This window comes from Charadrius vociferus, unplaced genomic scaffold, assembly GCF_000708025.1.
Source record: "Charadrius vociferus isolate BGI_N301 unplaced genomic scaffold, ASM70802v2 scaffold825, whole genome shotgun sequence".
In the NCBI taxonomy this organism is placed as follows: Eukaryota; Metazoa; Chordata; class Aves; order Charadriiformes; family Charadriidae; genus Charadrius; species Charadrius vociferus.
The window spans coordinates 212696-232948 of NW_009648495.1; the positions used below are offsets into that span (position 1 = coordinate 212696).

Below are 20253 nucleotides of genomic sequence, written 5' to 3' on the forward strand. Positions count from 1 at the left end.
CCTTCTCTGCTGTGTGGGCGGCAGAGCAGTGGCACAGGCTGCCCAGAGAGGTGGGGGAGTCTCCCCCTCTGGAGCCATCCCAAACCCGCCTGGACACCGTCCTGTGCCACCGCTGGAGGTGCCCCTGCTCTGGCAGGGGGTGGCACTGGGGGAGCTCCAGAGGGCCCTTCCAGCCCCCACCATTCCGTGATTCTGTGGGAGCTCTGAGAACGTAGTTACGTGTTCACTTACCAGCTCCCGTACCAAACATAACTGCAGTGCTAATCATGGGAGGGTGAGATCAGGAAGGGGATTCACTGTGTTATGAGCTGCACGGTAATTAGTGCCAGCTTCCATTAACCCACTTCTGGCGTCAGGTCCCAACTGTTTAATTGTGTCGTCACAGAGGAGGAAATTAAACTCGACTGTATTACCGCGGCTCTCCTCGTGAACTGTCACGAAGTACACAAGGGAATTCTTTATTTCCTTCCGTCGCTAAAGGAGGAGGGGGTTTTAAATATAGACACACTGCAAACGTAGGATAACTCTTAAATCCAGACCGGAGCACGGGAAAAGTGAAAGGAGTGCTCAGATATTAATACTGAGGGGGGAAGAATGCGTTTGAAGGCTTCAGTATTTCCCAGTGATTGTCTGGCCGTTACGAAAACTGTAGAAAGAGAAGTGATCCTACGCTTAACGTGCGTGGGAAATACTGGAGGTTGTAATTCTCCAATAAGAGAAGATTTGTGGACGGTTCGTAGTGTTGCATCTTAAAGCCGAAGTAGGGTATCCACACGGCGTGTTAGGAGTGGGGAACGTCCCTTGAATTTTCCCCGATGTTAACTTCTTATATAGTAGAAGAATTCACATTTGAAAGAGAATGTTAAAATCTCTTTCGGAAGCTTTCCGTTGATGTTTCGGTGCTGGCGTTTCTGCTACACACTTAAGCTTAAATAACTGCATTTGAGTGGTTTTTTAAAACTAACTCAATAAAAATAACGGCGAGCGTGAAAGCACAGGTGTAAATCCGTACTTTTTCTGTGAACCGGTGTCTTCCGTTTTAAGTTTTGCGCGATGCTGAATCCCTTTTTGATGAAATCAAATCTCACCTCATTTCTTTCCGTGCATTGACTCAGTATTTTAATACTTAAATGATCCGTCAGTTTACAAACAAGGGACTTTCCAGGGACAGACATGAAATAGTTTTCCAAGCGCGGAACGACCCGCGGGCACCTAATTCTTACGTCCGCAGCGTTGTAATAAACACCGCCTCGGCTTAGGAGGCATTTCTGCTCAGGAAGGAAAGAAACCTCTCCCAGAAGTATCGCTACGGGACTGATGTTTTCCGTGTCGTTCAGAAATCGGAACCTCGTTCACATCCGTAAACGGCGCCGCACGTCAACGCTGAAACGGATCTGGATGAATTCGAATATTCAGCGGGGTCTGTGCTCAGTGTCCTGCTCTGAATATAGTCAGTCCCTTCGGCGTGCCTTCATGGTATTTTTAATCTTCTGCATTAGAATGTTGCAGCGCCTGGCTTATGTGTGGAAGAATTGAAACAATTCCCGTTTATTTCAGGCTTTTGGGTGGCAAACGCTTTGCAGAGGCTCTCGGTGAAATACTGGCTCTAACGTAGCCTGCTTGTTTGCAGGTTGCAGATGCGAAGACCGCGGAGAAGCGGACCTCACCTTCAAAGCCTCCGTCAGCTGCCACTTCCAGAACTACTGTCAGGAGCACCCCTGCTCCCCCCAGGACAACGGCGGCATCGCCGGTCACCGCGGCTGCTGGCGTGAAAACCACTGCTACTTCTCCACCGAAGAGGCCAACGTGTAAGTATTCTCTTGTTTTTCTCTGGGAGATCTCGCTTTCTAACCAGGTTTGTGTTTGAGGAGCGCCGTTGGTTCACGCTCCGATGGAATTCTCGCGTCTTCCAGCACGCTGGCTGCTTTCTCCTGTGTCTACCTCATCCTGTGGCCCCATCGCTTTATTAAAATTAGTCTCCTGGTAAACAAACTTGTGATCTTCCGGTTCAAAAGAAGGAGAAAAACCCAAACCTTGAAATGTAGCCATTTCTGAGAAGGTGCGGCCGCTGTTAAGGAGCACTTCCGTGAGGTGGGAACCGGCCGACCTGTCGGTCAGGAGCTGACTTGAAGGGTAGCGATAGCCAAAATATCCACCTTTTTAACACAGCACAAGGCGAGAGATCCTGTGCCACAGCACAGACCGAAGGACAGCTTTTTTGTGTCCGGGGCTGCTGCTTCTAAAACCAAATCTGAATGACTTTCTCAACTCTGTGTGATTCGGGGTTAATACACTTACTGAACACGCTTGAGTTAAGAAAGAAGAAGCTATTACCTTTGTGTTTTGCCGTAGTAACAAAATAAACCCTAAAACCAATTTAAAACTTGGGAAAAGCCAATCTCCGGAAGAAGACTTGAAGCGCTCAAAGTAGTGCATCTGAGAACCAAAGAAGGTTGAAGAGGAGCGGAGGGTTTTTTACTAGCGCAGGCGGAATTTGGAGCTGAAATCGCCTCAGCTTCGTTGGAAAACTGTATCCCACTCCTACTGTTGCCAAAGAGGGAACTTCCCATGAGTTTAACGCAGTCAGCCTGAAACACGAGCGGCGTTTTAGCGTCTCGAACGCAGTGTTTTCACTCATTTTAGTGGCGCTTGAGAGATTCAACGTCGGATAAAAATACGGTTAAATGTTCTCGAGTCTTCAAATGCCTAGACCTGATTGGCAAAATTTGCCAATAAACATGTAAAACTAATAACGCGTATTGGTGGCTTTGTTCTCGGAGTCCCAAAGCATGAATTCATAACCCGTCTTTCCCGAAAGAATAGTAACGTTTTAACTATGTTGGAATATATTAGGCTAGATGTGCATTCCATACTTCATGCTCTGGGGGAAAATAGAATTAATCAAGTGTAGAGGAAGCCTTGCACTTTCCGAGAGCCGCGTATCTTAACTGATCCTGCGGACATCCTGGTAAAATTGATTTTGTGTGGTCTTTTATGCAGACTGTGGCCCGGAATGCTTAACGTGTTTTAATGAGTTTGGTTAATGTCTCCTTCCAAAATTGAGACGCGAACAAAGAAGCGTTTTCTGATGACATTTGAAAGGAGACGGAGTCAGCGATGCGGAGATGCGGGAAGGTTGTTCCAAGTGGCGAGATGTACAGAGGAAGAGGCTTCTGCGGCAGCGCGGGTGGTGGGACGTTGCCAAAGTACAGTGAGAACTGGGTGGGCGAGGGAGAGAGGAGGTCAGCTGGAGAACCTCCCCAGGGAGTTAAAGCTGTTTTGTCGGCAGCTGGGAGTGCACGGAGGAGGCACGAGGGGTACGAGAAGGGAGTCCTGGTTTGGCAGAGGAGAAGGCAAGGGTGTGACGGAGGAACAACGGTGCTGTGGGGTCTGAAGGGGAATCGCAACGAGCCAAAACATCGATGATTCAGTTTAGGTTGAGCACGTGCAACTTGGGCTAGATGCGTAGATGTAGGTGGCGGAGACCTCGATCTCTTCTGATCCCAATTTAGTTTCTCGTTACGGAGCATTGAGCCGGACAGTGAGTTTCTGGCTAAAGGTGATATTTTGGAAGGACGTCTGCTCTTGCTTTTCAGGCGTCAGAAGATAGACGCTCGTTTTCTTGGGGTTTGCTCGAGCGTTTAGTCATTATCGCTGTTTAAAAATGTGTCATCGGTGGCTTGTTTTGAAATGATAAGGGGTTTTTCAGGTCAGTCACTTTCTCAGTGAGAGCTATGGGTTCTGTGGTGCTTGGGGTTTTTTGGTGTTTTTTTTTTTTTTTAGTTTTTTTCCTCCCCTGTGAAAACGACTTTAATGTTTGAACAAAACCGCCTCTCTCTCTTTCCGATCGGAAAAAGATCAAAAGCTTTGACTGCCATTGACAGACCATTTTCCCAGTAGCTTTCTCATTCTCCAGGTTTTCCACATCGCATGCTACTAACACGGACAGAGCTGTTCCAGCATTTGGCTCCCCGCTGACACGACCAGCAATAACATCGCTTTCTGTATTAGCTGCATATTAGTCCTCCTGCCTTTGTACCAAACCGAGTTTGTTCTGTCCATACAGTTTCCCCAATTAAAGTTGTGGTCTCCAGGAATGAGATTAGGTTGGTTTGACAGGACCTTTTCTGAAGTGTTTGGTATTAATTGTATATCTATCCTCTAGGCCTTATTAAATTATCCAAATGTGCTTCATCTCATTAGCTGCTATCTCATCTGGGGTGTTTAATTGAATGCTTTTAGCAAAGTCGGCATGGAAAGATCCGGACTAACTCGAACTATGCTTATCTGCCTCCTTCACTCGCTCTTTTCTAGATTGGCGTTGCGTAAGGTCCCCTGTCAGCTACTTGACTTTATCGAAAAATCTAAGACTGTTAATGGAAATTAAATATTAGAAGATGGGGTTTTTCCTAATTTCTAACAGATTTTTCTTTTCCCCCCATCTATTTGGTTTTAATGCTGCCTTCCTTTGGCTGTTGAAACGAAGCGGATTTGAGCTAAAGTTGTTTGTCAGCGATAGTAAAAAAGCTACAATTTAATTCTCAAAGAGCTCCTTAAAATAAGGTTCCGTTCATATTTTTCAGTCGGTGGGTTTTGCCTTGATCAATGCCGCGTGTGGTTTTCTTCCGCTTTGAGAAATACAGATGCGTTCCTGGTTTAGGCGGTCCTCTGCGTGGAATGCGATCAGGTTGTGGTCGTTGCTGTTTGCCCAAAGGCACAGTTCAGTTTCGTGATGGATTTGGGGGTTTAGACAATTGTAATAGGGACCGAAATGTGTGCAGTAACTTCTGTGCAAGAAAACTGGCATTGGTTAGAACTGACCTCGCACTAACGCTGAGGTTATAGCTGGAGAAATGTGGGATTGCTTTTGCTCTTTAGTAAAGAAAGGAGCTTTTCTTGGTTGGGTTTTGTTTTTAAGAAATGAAATTGGGGCGGGATTAAAGTGTTAGCGGGCGCTGTCGGATTCAGAAAGTTGTTTAAGAAAAAACCAAATGCAAAGCGTACCCCAGGTGTTGCGTCGCTGAACGATGATCCTTTTGATGAATTGATCCTTTTGCTGGAAAAGGGGAGTACGTTTTGCTGCGGTGATGGGGAGGAGCTCAGCCCGGTGTTCCCACGGAGCGGGGTCGTTCTTGAGACGCTTTGTTTCAAGCGGCGTGTTAGACATGGGGACTGCGGGTAAAGAGGACCGTCGGTATAGGCGAAGCTGTGGAGAGCTCCTGACCTCTGGGGGAACCTGTGGGGGACTCCAGACTTCTCACCTGAAATACTCATCCGTGTGTTTTGTGTTGGGCAGCCATCAAGACCGATGCAAAGCCCGCGGATGCGAAGAAGACCTCTGCAAAGTCGCCATCAGGTAACTTTGTGCAGTTTCCAGCTACATCAGCTCCTCCTTGCCGGGGGCTGGGTTTGTTAAGCGCACCGCTCTACACCTGTAGGACCCTGAGAAGGTTTGTGTAAATGGCGTCTGACCCATCTTTCCCCCCCCCTCCTCTTCCCTTCAATTATCACTGTGATCGTTGTAGCAGACTTGAGCCGCCCGAAGAGCGCTACTGGAAACGCAGTAAAAAGTAGCGCCACCACTCCTTCTACCACCGCTTCCAGCGCTCCTGCTGTACCTGGAGCGGCCACCAGCCGGCCCAAACCCAAGCCTGCCGCAACCAAACCCACCACAACCTCAACCGCAACAGCAGACGCTAAAAAAACAACTACTAAGGCTCCGACTAAACCCAGCACTGTCTCCAAGCCGCCTCGCCCAACCAGCAGCGTTTCTGCTCCGGACCTGAAAAACGTACGTTCCAAAATCGGATCGACAGATAATATTAAACATCAGCCTGGTGGAGGAAAGGTAAGATCCTTCAAACTCGGTAACGATACGCGCTTTGGAACGGTAGCTCTTAAGCATTAGGGGTGCTCTTTGCTAATTGTGGTGGCTGTATCCTCACTGCTCTTCTCATTTATGCTCCGCGGAGTTCCTCTTTGGGTTCTGGGTTACGCACGAGGCATTAACAAGGCAGTGACAGTAGTGTACAGAAGGAATCCACCCTAAGAGCCTTCCTGGTGTTTACTGGCGTATGTACAGGAATTCAAAACTCTGGGGTTCTGTTTTCCTGTCGTACATCCAGACATAGAAACTAGTTGATATTGAAAGCTCAAAACCTTGTCTACGTTCCCAAACTTGGCCTTTGAATAGAGGAATTGAGTCTGCGGAATGGTCCGGAAGGTGGAATAACGCCCCGCGATGCAGGAAATCTGGATTCAGGAGCAAGTTCCAGAGCACCTTTCCCGGTTCTGGGAACGGGGACTCTGTTCAGTGTGTCAGGCGGAAATGAAACGGGTCTACAGACGCTGCTCTTCAGATAACCTCCGGTGGCCACAAGGGGAGAAGAGGGTAGTGTGGCATGAGCGGTAGGCAGAAGCATAGATATAGATAGAACTTGAGGCTCTCGAGCAGCAGTGGCCTTCAAATACGCTTTCACTGTGAACATCTGCCACGCAAATGATAGAGGTTTAGGGACAGACCCGTAGCCCTCTTCTGAGGGTTTAAATAATTTTGGGGGTCTGCATAATCCTAAAACCTTTATTGGCTATTGCAGAACGGATGCGCCCATCTCTACCTGACCAAAGGCGTTAGCGGCTCGCCCGTAGTCAGAGGGCTCTGATTTCCGCAAAGCGGAACCAGTTTGCCCGCTCGCCTTTGCTGCGGGTCTGCAGTAATGACTAACTGGGCGCGGAGCTTGAATCTGGTGCCAGGAGAGCACGGTTCCTGCCGGGAGCCTTCGTGAAAATCCAGGGCGTTCTTGGGCTGCGGCGGTGTGCGGCAGCGATGCAGCGGGGGTTTATTCCGCAGAGTTAAGAGTATCTTAGTTGCGCAGTATCATACTCCCGCTCCTCAGAGTTTAGAGGGCCGGAGGACAGACGTCTCCTCTCCCCAAAACCGGAGTTTCTGGAAGTGGCAAACCAAGGCTGCCGAAAAACTTGGAGGCAGGCGGAGGGGGGGAAAACCCTTTCGTACGCCGTGAGTTGTGGCTGGAAACCAAAGAGCCGTTCAGAAAAGCTTCTGCCGTCCGCTCAGAAAGAACACCTGAGATTGTTCGGTTCTAAACGCTGCCAGGGTTCTGAGGAGTGCAGAGCTTTTTAGCTTACAGGGTTATTGTGTCAGTTTAAGGGCATTTATTTTTACGTTTGACTGTACTGTCCTTTGGGTTTGAAATATTTTCATAAATTGTTGAATCCTAACAATTGCGCATTTAAGAAAATTGTCCTTTTCGTAGCCTTACTTATGCGGGGATGTTTTTAGAGTATGAGAATGCCTTCGGAGCGCTGGGGGTCTGTTGCTGGTAGGTTAGTACAACACAGGGTTTATGCTGACCCCCCAGAAAATTCAAGTTCTGCTGCGCTTACCTGGATCTAGATTAGCGGAAGAATGGATGTTCTCAGGTAGTTATTGATTTTTAATTTATTTTTTTTTTTAAACCTGTAAATTTTTCTTTCGGTTTTCTGCTCGGCTGGATTAGCTGGCTGCACCCGCGTTTGATTACTTAAAAACTAAATCTCTGAGCCTGAGTCAGGTCGGCGTGCGGGTGCGAGACCAGAAAGGACTGTATGTCCGCCGCCGGCAGAGCTCGCGGAGCTCCAGGGCAAAGCAGAGCAGCCAGTGGGTGTGTTTGCCTCCAGTGACCTGTCTCGTGTCCTCCGTGTGACGGAGGTGAGCCTGGGCGGCCCTGGGGTTACTAAAAGATTGGGTGTCATTTTTTTTTTGGCAGAATACGGTGTACTGGGGTCACTTGGAACCTGCCAGCGTCACCGCTGGGGAAACCACGAGGTGCCCCCGGGAAGGGCACCTGTGAGCTTTTTGAGAACCGGAGAACTTAATCATTGCTGGATGACCCCCGGGGTGCCCGTTTCATCCCCGGTCTGATGTTGCTTCCCCTCCCCCCCCTCAGTTTAACGTTCCTGGGCGCGGGATTCTATTTTGCCTGAGGATTACAGCACGTAAGAAGTTCTCCTGGGTTGTCCTCTGCTGAGTTGATCTGGGTAGCTCGTGTTCCCGTACTCTCCTGCCCACGTTTTCGCTTTTGCTGGTTGAAATCATCCCTTTGTCTCCATCTAGGGGAAAATAGAGAAAAAACCCGAATCGGCCGCTGCTGCACGAAAGTCTGAACCCAATGCGGTCTCTAAAATGGCTACTACTAAACCAACCGTTTCAAAAGAGGGTGCCCCAAAACAGCCCAATGGGAAAGTGAGTTTATTTCAGACTTTTCTCTGTGGGAGATGGAGGAAAACATTTCCATTTTGAGTCACTTTCCCTTCTCTTCAACTCTTCTGCTTTCTCCTGTCAGTGTCACTGTTCCTCGCACAGACACTTTCCCGATTCTTTCTTGTAAACCCTGAGCTGTTCGCGGTTAAACACGTTCAGAGACCGCGGTCGTACGTATCTTTTCCACGCCTGCCGTAAACGTTAATATTTTCAGAGGAGAGATCCCCCACTTTCACTTTCAGGTAACTTTGAGTCGGAGGTTTCCCGTAAGATCAGTTCTCCGTACACAGCCCCGGTCTGTACGTAGGAAGAGAGCGCTTCCGTTCAGCGCTGCTTGTTTTTAAGATCGCAGAATATTAAGGACTTCATCTTTTTATTTTTATTTTTTCCTTGCAATATTCCCGCCCCAGTTATAGCCAAACTCTTTAACTCCGTGCGTTAGGCGGTCACCGTTTGAGGGCTTCCTCCGAAGCTGTCGTGACGTGGTGTTTCAGCAGAAGGGGATGGGGAGCGAGGCGGTATGTGCCGGTTTAATTTGGGTATCGTCAGGCAGCCTCTTAATGACTGGATGGGATTTGTCAGTAAACCGTTATAAACTGCCACGGCACCAGTACGTTTTCCTGCACTGAATCCAGTCTTTCTGAACTGGCTAAGGAGCTTTTGGAAACCTGCTCAAGTGAGAACGTGATTCCTTTTGTGCTTCCGATTTATCACCTCTTACTAGAAGGTACTTTAGATGCAGCTTCTGCCACGTTCTGTGCTGTGTGTCCTAACTAACCTGTTGTAATCACGGGGATGGGACTCCAACTCCGGTACTGCCTTTGGGAGGAAACGCTCGCTTCGCGGACTCCTTCTGTATTTTGAAAAAGTCCCGAATCATTTTAGTTTTACGGGAGAAACAATTTAATTAACGTCAGACTCGTCTGATTCAAATCTAACCGAAGGCGAACCTTCATCGCAAGAATTGTTTCTCGGACCGGGCGGGCGGTACTGCCCGGCGGGTTGGGAAGCCGTTACCCAAGGCTGGAGTCCATCCAGGCAGCGGTGCGGAGACGAGGAGTCGGTGGCGTCGGTGGCAGTGGTGGCCCCACGGCTTGGAGCCGTGGCGGAAGGAGGCGGCTGCGCTGGCTCTCCCTGCCCTGGGGCGGCTCTCGGCAGAGAGCTCCCGGGGGCACGTGGGCGACCCCGGCCCTTCGCGGGCAGGCGATGCTCCCCCGGCCGGGACGGGGAGCAGCAGTCTTCACGTAGCGCTCACGCTCTCGCACTAACACTGTCTGTGCAGCCTCTCGTTTTCGTTCACTTTTTTTTTTTTTTTCCTTCTCACTCTCCTCCTCAGTTGCTTTCACACCTAATACTAAAGTCGGATTGAGTTTAACACAACTCCTTGTTTATCCGCCGTGTTAGAGCATCCGCTCCAGCCTGCCGTATGACAACTCTAACCAGTCCTCTTCCCTTGTGTTGTTTTCCATTCTGTAACGTTCCAGGTCCAGATAGTCTCCAAAAAAGCGAACTACAGCCATGTTCAGTCCAAGTGTGGTTCCAAGGACAATATTAAGCATGTCCCTGGAGGTGGGAATGTAAGTATGGGCTCTGGGCAAGCTGTCTTTCTACTAACTCCTTCTCTTGTACTATGTTTTTATGTGTCAGCCTTACAAATGCTGTGTTTCAGGCAGAGAGGTGTGGCGGAGTTTCAGGGCTTCTGGAAATAATGCATGTAGGCTGGAGAATTTATTTATTATTTCCCCCTTCCCCGTGGGATGCTAGGTTGAAAGTCTGTGTCGTGTTTCGTAGTACTATAAATACAGCTGACCTGTTTCTCGCCCGGTTGACGTGGTATTCACGACCAGACTGATGTGGTATTCACGACCAGACGTAGGACGTGCACATCGTTGACCCCAGGAGTTGGTTCACCGTGGATTCCCTCCCCGGTCAATGTAGGCGCCTCATCACTCCTCTGACCTGCTTTAGATGGCTGATTTATTTTTTAGGTGGAACGAATTGTGGCTTAGAAGCGCCTGTTACTCTCCACTGGCTAACAGAGCAAGCCCGAGTCAGGCTAAGTCCACTTCTTGTTTCCGAAGAAGGGAGACTTCGAAAAAGGAGGAGGAAAAGACGGTGGGACTTAATCTTTGAGCTGCGATTGATTTCTAAATTTAAAGGCTCCCGGTGTCTCTGGCAGCAGAGTTGAGCTGATTAAAATAGAAGGCTAATCTTGTAATGTCTGTGTACTTGGGTTGGAGTATGACCTCCTGAAAGCGTTAACTATCTCCATCCTAAAGCTTTTGAAAACGTGACTGTAGGTCGGCGGGCTTGTTTCCTTCTGGGCAAAGCTCTGCTGCCTTAACAGGTCTGCGCTGGCCTGTCCGTACTGGGGATGGCTTGCAGGAACACAAAGCCGGGATGGTTTCAAAAAGACACCGAAATACTTAAGCCCAAGGACGTTTTTTCCATCGGTGTCTAAATACGCCGAGTTCCCGAGGAGCCATGTCCCGCTCTCGCATCTCGGGACGCTTTCTCTGCGCCCAGAGCCAGCACCAGCGAAACTCCCGGCGTCTTCGCTTCGCGTGGTGTTGGGAGGTGCAAATATTCAATTCCTGGGGCCAGACCCGCTGTTGCTGTGTAGTCAGCGCCTCCTGCGTGGCGTCTGGTGAAATGCTACGCAGGGCCTGTGCTGCAAGCTGCTGTCGCCGCTTTTCCTGGGAAATATGTCTGTGTTTGTCTGGCTGAACCTTTACCCTGCACGACCGATCCTTCCTTTAAATCTTTGCGAGAGGCAACCAAATCTGGCTTCTTAAACTTGCTCTCTACGGGTCGGGTGCCGAGATGGTAGGAGGTAGATGTTGAAGTCACGCGCTTAACTAAGCTTCGCTCCGCACTGGGAGTCGCTGGACGCGCGTCTCCGCTGCCCTCCGGTTTGTGGATTCTCACCAGCGGTGGGATTTGCCGTTCTTCTTTGATGATGCCACGCTTCACGCGATGTTTACGTGTGTGTGGAGCTTCCCGTAGACGTGCTTGTGCAGGAGAGTTCTCTGCACCGTAGAAAGAAAAACTGAGGTGGAGACCATCGTGTCAGTTAGGTGACTCGGTAGTATTTTTTTTTCAGCTGTTCACATTTCTGTTCCTACTGCATATTTCACCTGGTTTTCTCACTCAAGTTCGGATCAGACTGTCCACGTCTCATCGGTGGTTTGTGGCAGAAGTCCCTTTGGCTCTGCCGTTGAAGCGCAGCTCTTGTGACTGAACTGCCCCTGCGCTCGAAGGAGCCGTAGTTTATCAATCAGCCGCTTTAATTTTGCCGCTCCTGCCCCGTATAGCCTTTTAGTGGACAACGAGCATCACACATACTGCTCCTTCTCTTTTTTTTTGAGGCCAACAGAAATGTGATTTAAGTGTGGGGGATATTTTCCTCGCCCGATTATCGCTGTCCTGTCCTGGGGACATCCCCACCTCTAGGGGACGAGCGTGTGCTGCTTTCTTTTCCTCTTCTTCCGCGCTCTCCTTTTACCACTGCACTTCTTCTCCTTCCTCAACTACTTCAGCTTTTCGTTTTGAGAATAAAGTGCTGCTTATTTCCAGGTTCCCGAGGTCCCCAAAGCAGCTTCAGGCAGTCGTTGCCGGCCGCCCGACGCCCCCACACCCCGCGCGGGCAGTACCGGCGTGAGTCGACGGGGCGCAGAGGCCGGTCTGGCTCCCTCTAAAAACGTTGCCTTTTATTCCTTTTTATATCTGCTCGCTCCCTTTGGGGCGCTGTGATATTAAGTGTCCTCTTCCCAGATGGTTTCTTCTTCAGATGGTTACGTTGATCGCTTCTGATGATAGAAGACTTCCGAGTGGTTAATTCCTGAACCGCACTGCTGATGGGGGGATGTCCGGAAGGTCCCTCGTTCTGTCTGTGGCTTCAGTGAAAGCTTTTAGGGGTGCTGGGGAGGAGAGCTGTGGTTAGCAGCAAATCACGATGCAGCTTTAGGGTCGCTCTGGTAGAAGGGATGGACATCCTACCGAAGTGAAGTGGTTCCTCGCTGGTGCACCCTGCGGACCCGTTTTGCCTTCTATACACGGAGGGAATTTCTCCTCCCTTCCAAGTTACCCAAGAAAACACGTTCGAAAGCAGTAGATATCGTTCCTACTCACGTTATATTTGCCAGAAATATCTTGACACAAACGTGGTTAGGTTTCCTGGGTAAAAGCTTTTGTTGTTCTTTAGTTTTTTTCCCCCCTCTCTTTTCAAAGAAAGCAGCAGTGAAGAGGTAGATTTTACAAAGTGCGAGCGTTGAAGATTTAACAAGGTGGTTTGGAATGTATATATGTTTCTCTGCCCTTTGGCTTGAGCTGCTTACCTGGATTGGGAAACGGTCAGAGGTAGAAAATCGGAAAAGGGATGAGGATGACACTTCCCATCTGAGCCTCTGTATCAAACTTTCGCATCTAAAGTTTGGTTCCGGCACCGGAGTCTGAGTATTTGGCTCTGTAAACGCAAGCCTTTAGCCGTGTCTCCCGTTGCAAACTCAAAACGACGAAGGTTAGCGATCTTACAAGGAACACGCTTCCATTTAGGTGTAATTGTTTGCACCCCAGGTGAAATCACGAGGAGTCGTAACTGGGTCTGTCTACCCCAGCTGATAACAAACGGTATCATTTTCACATGCATTCTGTGAAATCAGTTCCGCTTGCTTGCAGCTCCAGGCGAACAAGTCCTCGTTATAAAAGCTGTAGTAACTTTACTGGCAACCCGCGAGAAAACCCAGTTCAGTAGCCGTGATCTCCCCTCTTGGGAGCGTCTGGTGCCACTGGGTCAGGGGACGCGGACCTGGAACGGCGTAGCTGGAGGCTGAACTCTGCCGTTCTGCTAATCCTGAGCAAACAAGACATCAGGGCTTTGACTCACCCCTTTTCGCCAAGTACTAGGAGGATTCATGCTTCCCGAGAAAAGACGTCTTGCAAATTATCACGGTAATTCTCACTAAGCTTTTCGAGCAGCTTGCGAGCGAGCGAATGCTTGTCGCATTCAAAAAGAAAGGTTTTCGTTTTCTCTGCGAGACGATCTGTAGCAGAACCGTCTGCGCGCGGAGGTGCCAGCTGGTGGTTGCTGACACGGTTGGCAGAGGTGATCCTTTGAACGTTACTACCAAAAACCCCCCCGATTTTCCCCATGGGAAGTTATAATGTCAACTTAGCATGGGTTTAGACCAGACGACCAGAAGTTCCTTCCAGTATGAATTATCCTGTGTTTGTATGAAATGACAGTTCTCCGAGTAGTTAAACAACAAATTAATTCTGGGATAGGGGAATTTGTCCTCCACCTGGAGGAATTTTAAAGATGGCAGAAATGGGGCTCTGTGCAATGCACTTGGTCCAAGTGTCGGAGATGAAATATTTTTTCCAGCAAAAAGACATAAAATCTGTGACATTTTGTCTCCACCTTTGTCCTACCCCAGAGAAGACGCTTCTTCCCAAATTCAAACTGATGCCCACAAACACCGTGCTGGAACATCTGGCTCATTGGCTTGGAAAAAGGTCATTTACTGAGTCACGAATGTCTCATGATTTCCTGACGGCATCACCGACCGTTTTTTCATTGAAGGTTTTGTGTGCCGGGATCAAGTCACTGGGAGAATGGGGCCAAAGGGAGTAATACTGGGAAAGAGCTTCCCTGCTCCCGCTGTTTTGCCTTTGAGGAGGAGAGCTTCTTCGAGCAGTTTGTTCCATCTGGGCACGATGGTCCTTCCTGGTGGCCTGTTCTCAGCAGGGAGGAAGGACCGCTGGGAGGAGGCTGCGCGCACAGCCTGGGTCGGACGTGGGTCGCTCTGCGCACTGGAGATGGTAGAGAGAAAAAGCTGGAGCTGGCGGCACGGCTCTGACCCTACAGCTGGAGAGCGGCCGAGTAGAACCGTGAGATGACATCTCTCCTGGTGACCGTCGGGAGCTGCCCGGACAACGGGCAGTGTCTTCAGAGCCGGCGCCGGGCAGGAACGGTCTGGGGAACACGGCAATGGGATTGGCGTCTTTTGGGTCCCTCTCCCAAGAGCTTTTGTTACTCCGTGGATGTGCCGTGAAGTCGAGACTCCCATTTCTGGTTGCCGCCCATCTGTTAGGTTTATCTGGTCTCGATTTCTGTCTGCTCGCATTAACCACTTGCGGCTGGCGCAGGCCTTCAGATACCGCCGAAGCCGCCCGTAGCGTTGGGCGCGCGGTGGCTGGGAAATCAGGACGGAAATATAATAGGGGTGAAAAAGGGATGCGGGTGCGCTACGGGGGACCTGATGGGGTTGAGATGGTCCTTTGGCTTCCGGAATCGCCGGAAATGTTTCTCTCTGTTGAGTTGTTTCTTTTTGCCTCTTTAGGTGCAGATCCAGAACAAGAAAGTTGACCTTTCCAAAGTGTCCTCCAAGTGTGGCTCTAAAGCAAATATCAAGCATAAGCCAGGTAGGAATTTTACCGTTTCCTCATGATTTGTCTGTAAATATTGCAAGCCATTTAAACGGAGTCCTGGATTGCAAGTGAAGTAGATTAAAGGGTTTGCTGCTCTCGGGGAGTATCTGAGAAGTGCTCTCTAAGTTCTTAGCGATTCCTGGTGGTTTCATCAGCGGAGAAGGGGATTAGGAGATGCGGGATTTCATTTTGCCTGTGAAGATAATCTGCTGCTTTGACTCAGTTCTCCTTTTCCCTCCCCATTTGAAAAAGAAAAAAAAAGAAAAGAAAAAAAAAAAAAAAGTGGGTACTTACCATGATCATTCCAGAAGTCGGGAAGCTTCATCCCTGCGTGCAGAGAGCTTTGGTGCTCTCTGAACGTGTGCGCTATGGAAGGATCAAGTAACTTCCCTCCAGTTCTTCACGGCAGATAGAAGGGTCTCTTCAGCCTTTGGTTCAGTAGCAGCTCCTGTCTTACATAAAGCACTTTTGGCTCTTTAACGACGTATTATGGGATGAGTGTGCAGAAATTATTTGCTCCCCACTGAGAATGCAGCAATTACTCTGCGTGAATTCCGGCGGATCTCGGGTTCCCTGAGCCCAGCCCACCGCTCAGCCGGAGCGTGGGCGAGTCTCCAGCTCGAGGTCCGGTGGCTGTAGGCGGATTGTTTGACCCGTACCTTTGGAGCATCCTCAGGTACGGTCGGTTCACCGACTTCTGCTGGTTTGTATCTGAGGACGGGAAAACTCCTGGCAATCCAACATCCGTGCACGGGGGACAAATTTTGCTGACCAAAGCTGAAAACAAATACTACAAGCTTCTCTTTGTCTGCTCCTGGGACTTTCCTGCACCCGTTCTGCCAGCCTGTTCGGTTGAAAGCAGTTCAACCTTATACACCGAGCACCGCGCTTCAGTGCCTCGAAACGCGCTCCCGCTTTGAGAACGTGGTGCCACAAACATGACCTCTGCTTATTCAGTGCTCTGTAATAACGAGCTCTGCGCCACAATAACTGCTCTTGTCCAGGGCTGATTAAAGCAGAATAATCCATCCAGAATTATCTGTTGTCAGATGTTTTAACTGATTTTTTGTTAGACCGAAGCAGTCGGCTTCCATCGTTGGCCGTGCCAACCTTCCGAAGTGCGGAGGGCTGAGGATTGAGTGATGTCACTGGGGAGCAAAGTTGAGCTGAGCAGTACTTAAATAGGATTTTTTTTTTTTTTTTTGAGAAACCTGCTGGAATATGGACTGCACGTACAGTCTTATTTATTAACGGGAACTGCAGCATTCCAAATCTAGAAACATTTTGCTAGAAATTGTTGTTCTGACCTTCATGTTCTCTTGAACCTGAAGTGTCCGTCCGGTTGCCACGCTTGGCTTCTCCCCGCCTGTGTGGCCGCCTCCGGAGCCGTCCGAGCAGTGGCACCTGCGTCGGTGCCAGGGAGGAGCTCTCGGTCCGGGCAGTCCTACGGCTGCCGGTGATGGAGTGGGAGTGGGGAGGGATAACGAGCAAAGAAAGGCAGTTAACGAAAAGGAGCAGAACGTGTCCCGGCACCGATGACTCCGCAGACGGGCTGAGCTGGCCGAGACCTTGGCCGGGGACACGGAGAGGAGTGGGCAGCTGGCATTAGCCGTCGGAAACCCACCAGGGTGGGATCGGGACTGGCTTTTTGCACCTCTGCTGGGGGAGGTGGATTCGTGAGCAGATCTATAGTCAGGCGTGAGGATGTCTTCCAGCCTGTCCGTCTCCCCCTGAGGGCATCTCCAGGGCTTTGCCCTGCTTGCCCGCAGTCCTGCCTGGCCTGCGCAGGTGGGAGTCACCAGCTCTGATCTTGCCAGTTTTTAAACTGAACCTTAACTGGAGAGAGATTGAGATACCGAATGACTGACTTGGTCACATCCCTCCTCCAAAGTATGTTGGGTGCCCAGTGGTTCCGCGGAGGGGGTGGGAAGGGGACAGAACTCAGGTGGGACTGTTCTGGAGACGTTAATAAACTCACTCTGGCACAATCTTCTTCCAGGGGGAGGAGATGTCAAAATTGAGAACCAGAAACTGAACTTCAAGGAGAAGGCCCAAGCCAAAGTGGGTTCTCTGGACAACGTGGGACACTTGCCAGCAGGAGGAACCGTGAAGGTGGGTGCAGCGAGCTCCGGCACATCAGAGTAGGGTTTAAATTTGGTTGTTCTCTTTGTCCTGCTGGTGGTGTAGCGCAGCTTCTCCACCCCCAGCCTTTTTTATAGCCGTCTGCTTATTTCTGTGGCCTCTGTTGTCAACCCCAGGAGTAAGTATGAGGGGAAGAGGAGAGAGCTGAGAACCAGCTCTGTGCCCTGCCCGAACGGGTTCCCTGCGAGCTGTTACTCAGGGCTCACGCTGCGCATCTGCATCCTCCCTCGAAGAATCTGAGAGCCAGGATCGTAGAATCATAGAATGGTTTATGTTGGAAAGGATATTGAAGATCATCTCGTTCCACCCCCCTGCCCTGGGCAGGGCCACCTCCCCCCAGCCCAGGTTGCCCCAAGCCCCGTCCAACCTGGCCTTGAACACCTCCAGGGATGGGGCAGCCACAGCTTCTCGGGGCAACCTGCCCCAGGGGATCACCGCCCTCACTGGAGAGAATTTTTTCCTGATATCTAATCTAAACCTGCCCTCTTCCAGTTTGAAGCCATTCCCCCTCGTCCTGTCACTCCACGCCCCAGTAAAAAGTCCCTCCCCAGCTCTCCTGGAGCCCCTTTAGGCACTGGAAGGCGGCAATAAGGTCTCCCCGGAGCCTTCTCTTCTCCAGGCTGAACAGCCCCAACTCTCTCAGCCTCTCCTCTATGAGCTTTGAGCCCACCACAGAAGCTGCCTGTGGCCCTTTCTCCCCTTGGGGTTTTTGGGTTTTTTTTTTACCCCCAGCAAAGCTGGTGCGAGCGAGATGCTCCGTGCGGGGAGACAGCACCTTGCAGCTCCCAGGAGCAAATTCCAGCCCGGCCCAGAGGCCCTTTGGGTGAGGATAAGAAAGGATCGGTGTTCTCTCGTCGCTGTGATTCAGCGCTTCTCCCCATGAGAACACAAACTGCCCCCAGCCTCCGCTCTGCAAATTGCAGGTCTCGCTGCCGCGACGCGACATCTGTGCTTAGGGGAGGGAAATCGCCCCCGCTTGACTGACCGCAGTGAGGGATGTGTGGGCTTGACCTATCACGCCACGTAACGATGAGAGCGGTGCCGGGGCTTACGCGTAGGTTCTCCCCGGTGCTGGGGATTTTATGGGAAACGCCGCTGCTTCTGAACCAGTTGGTGGTACCTCTGGAAGGGGAGAAAACATGATGCTCTGGCATCATAACTGGTAAAATACGACTTTGCCCCCAGCGGGATAGACAGGCGGAGGAGAAGAAAACCCTTCTAAACACTGAGTTCTCTCCGTTGTCCCGGCGTTGTTTTCTTTGAGCACTTTTGTGTTGTGGAAGGGTTTAGAGTTCAGCCGGGTTGAGCTATTGTCTTAAACGCCGTGTGAATTTGAAGGAAATAATCCCTCTCCTGAAGAGCAGATCATGCAGCAGAATTCACAAGTACGTTCAGTGTGTGCTTCATCATCCCCGTTAAAACAAGGCAAGAGGTGACTGCCAGAGTATGTGCTGGGGACGCATCAGGACTCTCCCGTCTCCAGTCACAGAATCCCAGACTGGTGAGGGTTGGAAGGGCCCTCTGGAGCTCCCCCAGTGCCACCCCCTGCCAGAGCAGGGTCACCTCCAGCGGTGGCACAGGACGGCGTCCAGGCGGGTTTGGAATGGCTCCGGAGTGGGAGACTCCCCCACCTCTCTGGGCAGCCTGTGCCACTGCTCTGCCACCCTCACAGGAAAGAAGTTCCTCCTCATGTTGAGATGGAACTTCCTATGGTCACGTTTTTGACCGTCACCTCTTGTCCTGTCACTGGGCACCACTGGAAACAGACTGTTCCCATCCCCCTGGCACCCTCCCTTGAAGGATTGATAAGATCCCCCCTCAGTCTTCTCTCCTCCAGACTGAACAGCCCCACGTCCCTCAGCCTTTCCTCATCAGAGAGATGCTCCAGTCCCATCAGCATCTCCATAGCCCTTTGCTGGACCCTCTCCAGCAGTTCCCTGTCCTTCCTGACCCGGGGAGCCCCGAACTGGACACAGCGCTCCAGATGTGGCCTCCCCAGGGCAGAGCAGAGGGGGAGGATGACCTCCTTTACGTGGAGTTCAGCCTGGCAAACCGGCGCTCAGTGCAGAGCTGAAAGGAACTAGAGAAGCCGCTGGTGCGTTGGGGAACTTCCCGTAACGGCGCCTGGCTCTTCCAGTTTACTGCAGTGTCCAGTCCATACCCCAGTGCTATTTGCTGGTAACGGGTTTTCACTGAAGTTCTAAAATCTTTCCTCTGCAGCATTAGTCTGATTTTTTATTTTTTTTAATATTTTTTCTCTATCTTCATGGGTGCAAAGAGTCTCTGTCGATGACGCTCTCATCCAGTACTTCTTGGGGGCTCTACTACTGAGCTTTGCAATACAGCGACCAAATCGTTTCCCTGTCGCGTCCCACTCACCTCTGCCAGTGCTGTCGTCGGGGCAGGTGGCGCTCAGGGACTGTCTCCTCCTGCTCACGTACCCTCTGTGGCTCTCGTGGAGCTGTGGGGATCATCCAAGTCCCCGGAGTTCCTGCAGAAGCACCTAGATAGCGGTGTTGGTGGCAGTTCGTGGGTGGCAACTGGGACCCCAGAAGGAAGGTTGGGTGGTTTTGCTGCTTGTTGGGTCCAGAGCCAGTCCCTGGCTGTCTCGCCTTGCGCTGTAGGGACGTAGTCTTGAGAAGAGCGCTGCAGCCTTATTCCCCATGGATAAGACTTTGTGGGGTAAGGGCATGGGGTAAGAGCAGAGCTGCTTCGGACTGGATGTGCCACCCTCTCCCCGTACTCCTCCCTACTGAACGTGGCACCAAGGATATGTCCCGGTGGGATGGGTTGCTCCTTCCCAGAACCGGGGTGGTCCAGCGTGACATCTTCTCCGCTTGCCGTGCCCTGGTGTTGGTTGGCGGTGTCTGAATGTCTTTCCGAGCGGCTCTGCGTTACTCTCGGCCCGCGTCCACCAGCGCGTTAGTCTCTTCTCTGACGGCAGTGAGACCGTAGCTCTTCCTCAAGGCTCGGAGGGGTCGGTGACTCCAGGTGGGGTCACCAGCTGTGGCAGGAGAACAGACCAGGACGGAGTCTTCTCTAAAGACCACACTCCCAGTTCATAGTCCAGCATCAGCATTGAGGGAGGATGAGGTCCTTTGTGCCCAACTTGGCCTTCCTCTTTTGGGATGGATTTCCCATGTATTGTTTGGCTCTGGTACAGATAAACGTCTCCCCAGATAACGCACTCCACGTCACTCCGGTGGACCAAACCACCTCTTCGCTTCGGACCCCGTAGCGCTCTGCTTTTGTCCTGCCGATGTGCCTCGGTCTGCCTTTGCCTCGGCCGTCCCCCGTCCCCGGGGCGTTAGAGGCGCGTGTTCGGGGAGAGGGCACCGAGCTCCGGACCCCGTGGGCAGGGACACACCGCCTGCACTGGGACGCGCTGCCAGGGAGCGACGTGGGGCCGACGGGGGCTGCAG

At 51.0% G+C, this 20253-nt stretch overlaps 1 protein-coding gene across 1 annotated transcript in view; it reads left to right on the plus strand.

Annotated features, from left to right (window-relative positions):
* The window catches only part of MAP4 (microtubule-associated protein 4), a 124408-nt gene that overhangs the window by 103424 nt on the left and 731 nt on the right, over positions 1 to 20253 (plus strand). The window contains exons 15-21 of the mRNA XM_009885683.1: positions 1631 to 1808; positions 5297 to 5356; positions 5526 to 5848; positions 8114 to 8242; positions 9745 to 9837; positions 14602 to 14683; positions 16689 to 16801. Coding sequence (XP_009883985.1) covers positions 1631 to 1808; positions 5297 to 5356; positions 5526 to 5848; positions 8114 to 8242; positions 9745 to 9837; positions 14602 to 14683; positions 16689 to 16801 — 978 coding nt within the window. The remainder of the gene's footprint in view (positions 1 to 1630; positions 1809 to 5296; positions 5357 to 5525; positions 5849 to 8113; positions 8243 to 9744; positions 9838 to 14601; positions 14684 to 16688; positions 16802 to 20253) is intronic.